Source organism: Melopsittacus undulatus, unplaced genomic scaffold, assembly GCF_012275295.1.
Source record: "Melopsittacus undulatus isolate bMelUnd1 unplaced genomic scaffold, bMelUnd1.mat.Z mat_scaffold_386_arrow_ctg1, whole genome shotgun sequence".
NCBI lineage: Eukaryota > Metazoa > Chordata > Aves > Psittaciformes > Psittaculidae > Melopsittacus > Melopsittacus undulatus.
In genome coordinates, this window is record NW_022994287.1 from 45,079 (window position 1) to 56,418 (window position 11,340).

The 11,340-nt window shown below is 38.4% G+C and overlaps 1 protein-coding gene across 1 annotated transcript; it reads left to right on the top strand.

The window, feature by feature from the left end:
- Positions 1-346: 346 nt before the first annotated feature.
- On the top strand, positions 347-9,368 carry LOC117438489 (serine-rich coiled-coil domain-containing protein 1-like; the record flags this gene model as incomplete). Its single annotated transcript, XM_034073985.1, is given in 5 exon segments — positions 347-453; positions 5,300-6,570; positions 6,572-6,656; positions 9,180-9,283; positions 9,285-9,368. Coding segments are annotated over 4 exon segments (1,500 nt in total), but the record flags the coding sequence as incomplete, so codon positions are not given.
- Between the last annotated feature and the right edge of the window lie 1,972 nt (positions 9,369-11,340).

The window sequence follows — 11,340 nt, forward strand, 5'->3', positions numbered from 1 at the left end:
TCTGATTGAAGGTTGGGGCCTTTCATCGCTCAGTTTAAACTTAGATAGCTAATTCAGTTTTGTTCTTTGTGTAGAATATATTGTTTGATGTTTCTAGGAGGTGCATCTTTAAGGAGAGCATCTTCAGGAAAGCTTTGTTCAGAAAGTGTTAAGAGACAGTAGCAGGCTGGTTATAAAAGGAGTGTTTGTACTGGCTTAAGCATTACAGTTCTCTGTTTAATGAGTATATATTAGCTTTGGGTATGTAATCGTAATTATGATAATAGAAAACGTCACAAATAATTTGGAGTCCTAAATTTTACCTGAAAGGCAGTGAGAAGTGTAACAGACACTGACTTGCTTTTTCACACTTGCAGTCAATGAAAGAGGAGATCCACGGCTCCATCTGCTGGCATTCACACCCACCAGCAAGAGTGGCTCTTCACTGAATGCACTTCACTCCGGCACACTTGTGTGAGTAACTGCTTAGCAGAAACTGAAATAAGAAATGCTGGGGTTTGGTTTTTTTAGCTGGTGGGGTAGATTTTTCTGGAGGCATTGGTGTAATGTTTTGACAATTTTAGCTGATTTAATATTTGTGTTTTGTTTTTTTCTTTTCTGCTGTTGCATTCACTGGAAGCTGAGTAGTTTCTTTCTTTTGACAAATTGCAGTAATATATAAAATATAGAGCTGCTTATATAATTCTTGCCCTGTAAATTTATGGTTTTTATACTCATACAACTGCTGTAGGCAAGATAAAAACCTAATATTGTGTAGTTGGATGGTTCTCCAAAGATGATCTTTCAAAGGAAAAAATAAGCTCCAAGAATAAAAAAATTGGCCTTTTTGTTTTCTCTGGAGATTAAGTACGTGACTTTAAGTTATTTTTGAGAATAATTTTCATTTTTCAACATTTTGGTGCAGGCCAGTGTGAAAGGAAACTATTATTATTAGATTAATTTTTAAAATTGCTTATAAGAGAAAAAATGTCTTGTTCATATTTTGCCTGTTTCTCATTTGCATTGGTTTCAGCACAGGAGCTCAGGAAACTGTCTGAAGTGGGGAAGATGCTCAAATAGTCCACCATTACTTTGGCTGCAATTAAATGTTTTCAAAACAGTTTACTTATTTTCCTGTAATATATCAAACTTTGTCTTGTTGTGCATCAAAAGTCCATTCCAATAAAAGCAAAATTTGAATGTCTGTCTGTTGCAACATGGAGTAAACACTTCAGTTTCAGCAGTAACTGGATTTTAGAATTAAAAAGTATTGCAAAGTAATGGTTTGTGTATTTGGCCAAGAATCAGACCTCTGTACAGCATATGGTGTAGGCTATTTTTTGGCTGTTCACGTTATGTGATAATTTGTCCTAAACAAGGGGCCTGATCTAACTGAAACTTTCATGGACTGCCACTTTTCCTTCATCCTTCTTTTTTATTTGACTACTTGTTACTATTCTAAAAACTGTAAAAATTTAAAACACACAGAAGTTTGTATTAGGTCGTAGGTTGATTGTGTAGAATTAGAATTGTTGTCCAGTTTAAGTGTGAAAGAGTTGACTGGAATGGCATAATAGCATTTCAGAGGTGTCTTTCTCTGCTGTTTTCTTTTTCTCTGTTGCAGCTTTTAAGAAGGATGCCAACAGGGATGAGAGTGTTAGGCAGCAGAAAATTAGTGGGTTTTAAAGCATATGCAGTTGGAGTGAATTTTGCTTTGTAAGGGTTACTTCTATAAAGTGGAAAGTACAGCTAATTACATTAAATGTGGATGCTGAAAGGAAACACCTCCTATTTTACCCATTATAGTATATGTATGGCAGTTTGTAACACCTCTGCAATAAGCAAAAAAAATCAATGAAAGATTTTACTTCTTTAATATCTGAGGGTATTAAGTAATACTAATAATGTTAAACCAGTTTGAAATACATACAACTTTTTCCTGTGTTACAGGTAGAATTGTTATTTCAACTCAGTGAAAAGCACTGGCAGTTAATACACTTCAGAATGTATATGCGTGTGTGTATATGTAAAATAATATATACAAATAATCAAAATATTAATGCAGCATTCAAAATATTTGAACTGTATATTTACGTAAGCATTCATATATGCATTTATACGTGTATGTGTACATGTATGTGTAGGTTTTAAGAAATGTCCTCTGATAGTTATTGCAGACCTAGAATGAAAAGTATATTATAATTACTTCATATTTTATAGGTGAGGATTTCTGCTGCTTAGTCAGTAAGAGAAATGTTGATAGCTTGTGCTCTTCCTTCAAGATGTAAGGGAAGAGTGACTGAATAAAAACCATTTTGTTATCTGCAGTTAGAGATAATGTATTAAAAATTATGACCACCTGGGAAGCTAAGGCCATGTATATTCTTAGAAATATTGTTAGGAATAATCTCTATTATTATTTAGACACAGCCTTAGTATTTCCAGCGAAAGTTAGTATGTGATTTTTGTTCAGTTTTCTGCTTCCTTCTGCTCTCAACTTGGTGAATTTCATGATTATAAACCAGGATGGTTTGTTCTCCAGTGAATTGACAAAGTGTGGGCAGGAGAGTGAATGATGGGAGCAAATGCTTTGCCTGAGCATAAGTCCTTTCTGTGGCACTATGGTGATTTGATTTGTTTAAAAAATATTTTGCTCATCTGCTACAGTTGTAAAACTGCATTTGAAAGGTTTTTTTTTCAGCTGTTATTATGTCTATATAAAATACAAGGAAGAGCCCCCAGAATCTCTAGGCTTGGGTTTTGTGTATGTGCATATATATACATGTCAGCATGCCTACAAGTAGATATTCACAACAGCAAAAAAACCCACAACACAATAGGTCTGGAGGTGGTTAAAGAACTGAGAGGTTTGTACAGGGAGGGTGAAGAGGATTGCATGCATCTTTCCGAAGTCCATTTTGTAGACAGATGAACAAGCTGGTATAACATAAGCCTCTGGGTTCACAGGGTCTGAGCTTCTCTGTGCTGTTGCCTGCGCTTTTGCTCTTAAAAGTGGTGTAAATGCAACCTACCTTATGTGTCAGTGAAATGGAACAATGGCTGTGCATCAGTTTGGTGGATATGAAATTATTCTGATAACCTGTGTGTGTCTGTACCATCAGTTTGGTCTCAGTCATACTGAATTCAAGTCTGGGTTTCAGTTGCAGAACCTAGGCATTGTCTAGGTTGGTGTTTAGAGTGTCACCAGAGATCACCAGTGACTTATATTAGTGACTGTTCTCAAACTATTTCTTTCATCTTAAACTACAGAATTGCTTATTCATCCCCAGTGCTTGTGAATATTGTGGCTGTCTGGCAATGCATGTTCAGGCTGGAGCTGTACGAGCTTTTTTTAAAAACATGTTAACAATGCAGAAAGTACAGTTCAATGTTTAGTCAGAAACAGCCTCTGAACTTACGTGTTACCCTTTTGTTCACAGTAATGTAACATACATGTACTTTTATTAATACTTAAATATTGTCTTCCCAGTTTTATTTTAATATATGTATGCATATATATACACTGCATAAGTACGTATATTGTTTGTAGATATTTGTTGTAGTGATCATTAGATGAATGAATTTGTTTTTGAACTTGACATACAAACATTGTTTAGATAAATGACCTGATTTTTATTCCTACGTGCTAAACACCTGCAGCTCATGAAGTTGCACTCGGGCATTATACCTACTGCCTTTCTTATTTGTGCAACTACATATCATGTGTTTTTATTGCTCCCTCAGTGGTCCTGTCTCTTACAGTGATGGTTTATAGAATCATAGAATAGTTAGGGTTGGAAAGGACCTTAAGATCATCTAGTTCCAACCCCCCTGCTATGGGCAGGGACACCTCACACTAAACCATATCACCCAAGTCTCTCTCCAACCTGGCCTTGAACACTGCCAGGGATGGAGCATTCACAGCTTCCCTGGGCAACCCATTCCAGTGCCTCACTACCATCACAGTAAAGAACTTCCTCCTTATATTCAATCTAAACCTCTTCTGTTTAAGTTTCAACCTGTTACCCCTTGTCCTATCACTACAGTCCCTAATGAATAGTCCCTCCCCAGCATCCCTGTAGGCCCCCTTCAGATACTGGAAGGCTGCTATGAGGTCTCCACGCAGCCTTCTCTTCTCCAGGCTGAACAGCCCCAACTTTCTCAGCCTGTCTTTGTATGGGAGGTGCTCCAGTCCCCTGATCATCCTCGTGGCCCTCCTCTGGGCTTGTTCCAACAGTTCCATGTCCTTTTTATGTTGAGGGCACCAGAACTGCACACGGTACTCCAGGTGAGGTCTCACGAGAGCAGAGTAGAGGGGCAGGATCACCTCCTTCGACCTGCTGGTCACACTTCTTTTGATGCAGCCCAGGATACGGTTGACTTTCTGGGCTGCAAGTGCACACTGAAGCTGGCTCCTGTTCATTTTCTCCTCAACCAACACCCTGAAGTCCTTCTCTGCAGGGCTTCTCTGAATCTCTTCTCTGCCCAACCTGTAGCTGTGCCTGGGAATGAGAACAAAAAGGAGATAGAACTGATATATCTGCTGTGCTGATAAAAATGAGTCTTTGTCTTCTAAATATTTATTAAAAAAAAAATCTAAGGGTGTATGACACACTTTTCACGGATTTCAAAACAACTGCAAAAGTAGTTAATTGTGAGCAAGTATGCTACAAGAGGATTTCAGAGGAGTGTTCAAGTGAAACATTCAAGTTCATATCTAGAAACATGTCACCATGTTTTGACAGTAAATTCCTAGCACTTGTAGTTCCTTAGGAAGAATTTTTCATGATGCATATTTTAGCTTGATTGCAATGCCAACACTTTTTTTGCTGTAAGGTGATACATACACCCTTTAGCAGGAGCATATAAAGGAATTAACAATTCAGCTGAAAGTTCAGTCCTTTCTTGCAAAAATCTGAGTATTCAGGAACACAAAATAATGTGTTCTAGCCAAATCATGAAAAATCAAGTCTCTTAATAGAGCTTACAGTTTATAAGGTGACTTGTTCTAAGAACTTGCATAAAAGGACATTTGTATATATTTCGGCATGTACGTTTTATACTCTTAAGCATCGTGATCTGCATTATAATATAATACTATATATATGTAATATAACACTTTTTCATCCTCATCTTTGCTCAGCTGCTGGGTTTTCAGTGCTGTCTACTGACTATCACTTTGAAACTCTAGAAGTCTTCAGTAACACATATGCAACAACTTGCCGCTATACAGAAAATTGATGTTGCATTTAGGGTGATGTAAAGCCTGTTCAAGTGGACTTGGAGGCTGAATAACTTTTTTTTCCCTTTTTAACCCCAGATTAATTTATTGGCTGTGAAGAGCCACGGACACTTTGTGCCCTGATGGGGGACTCAGGATCCAGACGATCGACTCTAGTATCTCGGTTGCCAATATTCAGGAGAAGTGGTAGCCGGAGACACGACTCTCTTCCCTCCTCACCTTCTTCTGCTAATGCCGTTGGTGCCCACACATCCTCCCCATCCAGCACTAACTCCAGCTCAGGGAGCACAGGCAAGCGCCGGAGTATCTTCCGCACTCCTTCCATTAGCTTCCATAACAAGAAAGGAAGTGAGCAGAAGCCTGACTCTGCTAGTCAAAATGTTAATGTCACAAATGGTGCCCAGTCTTCTCTCAGCGCTTTTCAAAAACTGAGCTTAGAGGAGCACATTAAAAGCAGAGGAAGACATTCAGTTGGCTTTGGCAGCTCACGTAGCAAGAAGATAACAAGGTCTTTGACAGACGATTTTGAAAAGGGAAAGGAGCCTTCAGCTAATAAGAATGTCTTTATAAATTGCATAAGCTCTGGGAAGAATGAGGGTGATGATTCAGGCTTTGCAGAGGAGCAGAGCCGATACTCTGTCAAACATTCCACACGGAAACTTCTCCCTAAATCTTTTTCTTCACACTACAAATTTTCTAAACCAGTACCAGAGAGTCAGTCTGTTTCCTCTGTGCAGCAGTCCAGGTGTTTGCTAGACATTAAATCATATGTGGAAAGTGAACCTGTGATCACCAAGTCCTCTCCTTCATGCTCAGCTGAGACAACAGAGTGCATGGGAAGCTCCTTACAGTCCCCACTGCTCTCAACTGACCTTACAGCTGCCCAGACGCCCTCTGACTTTGTTGCCCTGACAGAGGATTCTGTTTCGGAGGCCGATGCTCTGGCCAGCAACGGGACTGGGGTGCTGCTTGCAGAAGATTTTGGCCACAGTGTCTCTACCTCTCAGATCCTTAATCCTGTTGCTGCTCCTGCGGGGGAAATGGATTTTGTAGAAAGTACTGGCCATTCTACTGGTGTATCTCTTGTGAGTCCTGCAAGCTTGTGTAGCGTTGACTCTAGTACCTTATTCAAAGCCTCAGCTCCTAGTCAAACAAAAATGTCGTTGCAAGCCAATGAACTACATATCAACAATGCCAGGCACATAGGAGAAATTAACTCTGCAGACACACATTTAGAAAACTTCAAGTTACAGCTTAGAGAAGAACCAGGGATACCCTCTTCAAAGGCACAGGGATTGAGTGGGAACAGAGATGTAAGCACACCGTCCAAGCACACAGGAGGGATAGTTCCCTGTAGAGGAGTCTGAGATCGTTCCATGTTCTGAACCTCAGTCCTTTAAACCACAACAGGGTTATGAAACAAACTGTTCTAAAGGTATGTCATGTGGTCTTTTTGTTATTGGGTTTGGGGTGTATGTGTGCTTTTTGTTCTCAGTTCTTCTGTAAATATTGTTTGGTCATAAAAGTGTTTTTGCAGTTGGAGGTGCTAGTTAGAAAGTTCAAAAGTTATGAATTATGTCTTCCTCCTGAAATGGTAGGAATTAAAGTCTATGATTATGAGTTCATATTTTACAGTTTGAAAACACCTGTCAGTTCTGTTTGTAACTATGCTTTCCTGTGGTAGAAAATTAATTAAGAAAGAATATTGATCCTTGTCTCTTGATGAAGGCTGAAGATTGGATATTTTTGAGGTGTGCCTGTTTTGGACTTGAACCAAAGCATTGCATTGTTTGAGATCAAGCACCGTCAGAGAAAAACCTTCTTTCAGTCCAGTTATGAAAAATAATACAGTTTATCTTGTATTGATCTGGATTTTGTAATTTCCCAATTCTTGCTTGCTCTATTCAGCTAATGATACAGAGTGGCTTGGACTGGGTATTTCTGTGGCAGAGTATGAAAGATGTTATTTCTGCTTCTATCTGAAATAACATTGTGCAAGTTCTCATTATGAAATCAGTGAAACAGAGAGAGTTAATTACCAGCTAAATTTCACACTGGATCTTTAGTTTATGAAAAAGCATTTGGAAATATTAACAAGATTAAGTGGAAAGGATGTGCCTAGAAATCCCATTCTAGCTAGATGCAGATGAATAAAGGCACCAGGCCCTTGAGTGAAGGACACCTCTGACAGTTTATTTTTTCAAACTAGACTGAAGACTGGTGCTTTGTTGCATAACCCTGAGGTTGTATCTGGCGGGCCAAAAGTTGTGAAACTTAACATGTCTGCATTTATAGTGTTTGTATTAGAAGATGATTGAGTGTAAACTATAATCATGTAGATTATAAGCAATCAAAAAGCAATCTTGCTTTTTGAATCATATGTCACTGCAAGTGTCTGTTGGGTATCTTGTACGTGAATAGCAATATAAGTAAAATTAATCCACTAAATTAGCTTTCACTAGAAAGGACCTCTCTCCCTCAGACCTTAGTCAATTGGGAGAAAAAACATTTCCATTTATGTATGTTACTGGTCCTGAGCACTCGGTCTTTCTTGCAACATTGGCTCATCTGTAAATGAGCTCATCCTTTTGTGCATCTGTTATTAGAGAGTACTGCAGAACAGCAAATGAGCAGCTCAGAGTGATGTTTAGAAATACACAGTGCATTTGAAACTCGTGCATCAGCAGTTGTATATTTAGTCTGCATTTCTGAAAAGCAGCTAACTGGAGTTGAAACTGTGACAGTGGGATTTTTGTAAATGGGATAAATGTTCACAGAAACACTAGAGCCAACACTGCACTGTATAAAAATCATGATTGTTAGGGTTCTATAGTGCTGTTCAAAATGTAATTTGTTCTTTTACTTGTGTGGTGAAGAATATATTTAAAATTAGAAATTGGCCAAGCAAAGGGACCATTGGAAAAAGACACAATCCTGCCATATGAAATGTTACAAATATAGTAAAAACTTTTATGTCATTCAGTAAGATATGGTTATAAATAGCTATATCTGTTACAAACAAACTGGTTTGAGCATTTAGTCTTGCTAAAATAGTATTTAAAACCAGATGTGAATGCAAAATATTTCCATGTGTTTTCTTTGGTAATAGATGTTTTCTCTTCCATAGCTGGCCTCACAGCTGGTATTATTATAGATAGCATCATGAACATGACATTAATCTATAAGCAGGTTTGATATATTTCCTACTATAGAAACAATTTATGTAATACTTTTTTTGTGAAACAGATTTTTTTGAGAAGCCTTACAGAAAATATCCGTTCTCTTGCAAAAGACAAAAGAAGATATTCTGTGTTGTATTTATTATGTTATTAGGCTTTTCTCTTTTCACATCTCTAAACTTGCCCTAACACCTCAAAATGTAATTTTTTCTTCTTTTTTCTAATGTGCTTAACTGGAGTTGGGGACTGGGATTCAGCCTGCACCTGCAGACTGGGTTTGGAGGATGAGGATGCAGGGCTGAGCTAGGAAAGCTAAACAGAACCTGAAACCAGTGTACATCCTTGTCCTATGTAGTGATAACTAAGCTGTGGCTTGGCCCTGCAAAACCTGAACTTGCCTTGGGACTCAGGGTAAGGCAGGTTGGGTTTTGGCGCACATGAACTGGTGATAGTTTCTCTGGTGGATTTTACTAGACAGTGGTTTGGAAGTGTCCTAGAACAGGGGGAGAAAGGAAAGGATGGAGCAAAGGTTCTTTGGATTCTGTGAAGAGTCATGTACTGGGCTGCAGTGTGCTGAGTGTGCTAGTCGATGGGGACTCAACAACAAACTGGTGACCCAGGTGACACTTCTGTCTAGATGAGCAGAGCCTGATTCTATAGAACATCTCTTATAAGATTACCTTTCAGTGTAAACATTTCAAGAAAAGGAGCATTCTCATTAAGAAAATAGCTGTAGAGAGTAGCTCTCTAATGATTGCTGGTTGCTTTTTGATTTGTAGTTGATCTTGCCAATAGCTTCAGTCCATACCGAGAAGGCAGATTTGTTGAGAAGCGACTGAGATCCTCTTCAGAAGGTACTGCTGGAGGCAGTCGGCTGATCATAAAAACCGAAGGCTGGAAATACAGAAGAGCTTAACAGCCTACGGAAGCAGAGAGCAAGCTCATCCTCTTCAAAAATGAATAGCATGGTGAGTTTTATTCTCATATTCTCTCAAGAATGAACAGCATGGTGATTTATTTTTTTCTGTGGTTGGAGTAACTTTGATGAGAAGCAGCAACTTTACAAACAATGGATGCTAATAAAGGTGTGTGTGCGGCGACACAACACACACTGTCTCAGTGTGATCCGGGCTCAGGTACTGGAAGTTTTTTTTTTTTTTTTTTTTTTTTAGGGTGTGATATTGTGAAAGGTTTTCATGCTTTGTGAAGAGGTTCTTGTCATGCTTTGCTGATTTACCTGAGAGAGAAGTAGTGGAAGAGGGAACTGATGCAAAATTCAGTATGACTATTTCTGAGGTGAAATACAGTGAGCTACTTTGTTGCAACATTGTTTTACCATGTTAATTATTTCATGGACTCTGGTCTGGCATGAGTGAGATGAGAAGCTGCATAGAAAGGAAGTTGTCTAGGAAGAGGCTCACTTGAAAGGTCAGAGTGGTCCCTTCTGAACCTGGTGGCAAGTTTGAATACTTTGGACACAACAGTAAGGAGGAGAGGAAAGGATCTTTACTGAGAATCCTTCAGGTTCCCAAGTACTGGAAAAGTAAGAGAAGTTAGGTAATGGCAGAAGGTTACTTTTGAGTAATTTCACTATTTTAGTGAAACACTAACAGAAGGAACTGACTGATTAACAAGTTTGTGCTTTCCTATAGCCAGTGAGAATAAACATTTTAAGATCAATGTCATTTATACTTATACATGTGCTCTCAGAGACATAAAATAAGAGTCTAAGATTGAACATCTACAGCAATGGCATCCACTCTTTAGCTTATGGGAATCACTAAACCAAGTTTTATGGCCAGTATTAATTTGAAATATTTTATTCAACATGCTAGCTGAAAAAGAGGACTAATTTTGTATTCTTAATCTGAAAACTTTCCACAGAAAGCAAAAAGCTCTAAGCTCTTACCCTTGCCTAGAGTTTCTTTTTCTTTTTGGGTGTACTTAATAGCCATTGTTACAATGATATGTGACCAAACACATCCCCGAGAAACTCTGATGTGAACACAAATGCCATTTCTAGGAGAGAATTTTTTGCAATTTTTTCAGAGATGTAACACTGATTGGTACAAACTGGTGTTAGATTTCCAGTTAGGTGCTCTTCTAGTGTAGTTTTACAAGCTAATGCTAAAACTCAACAACTCATACCATAACTTAGACAACTTTTATGACTGCATGTTGTTTTTTCTGTCACTAAATGTAATCTCTCTTACCCAAGAAGCTAAGGAAGGCTAAATTGTCTTCCTCTGTGAGATTTGCCCATACTAGTTTCTGGTTGGTCATTTAAAAATTGTTCTCCAGAGAAAGATGCAATTTAGTGTGAAATCCCCTTACAGAAACTGTGTCAGGAAATTGGAGTTTAAGGGTTTCTCAAGAGGATGTGAAATTTATCTTTGATCTGGGCAGATCTTGCCCCTGTGTCTGAACTTATTACCTTAATATTTCTTTCTGGCTGGGCTCACAAATGCTGCTGTGGATGGCAGAAGAAAACTACATTAGTACCAAGCAAAATCTTACTATGTACGGCCAATGCACAACAGCTTTTCCAGCGTAACAGTGGTGCTGCAGCAGTGGTCACTAAAAACACTCAATTAGAAATTGAGTTATTTGATGGCTTTTACAGAAACACTTGCCTGTACACTCGCTTTGTGTAACCTGGGCAGATTGGGGTTACCTTACAGTTCAGTAACAGGAGTATTCTCTTCTTAGCAGTAGCAGGTTGTGCATATTTGTCAGTATTTACTGGATAAATCTTACACTACCTGAAAGGGCATGAGGCAAAATTAAATTTTAGGAAGGATAAGATTTTTCACATCCACCTTTCTTGTGTCTAGATTGTTGACAGTTTGTCAGCTGAAATAGTACAGTACTTCAAAATTTAGTTTAACAAAACTCTTGATTTTTAAAAAAACTTTTCTTTCTGTACATTGGATTGTTATA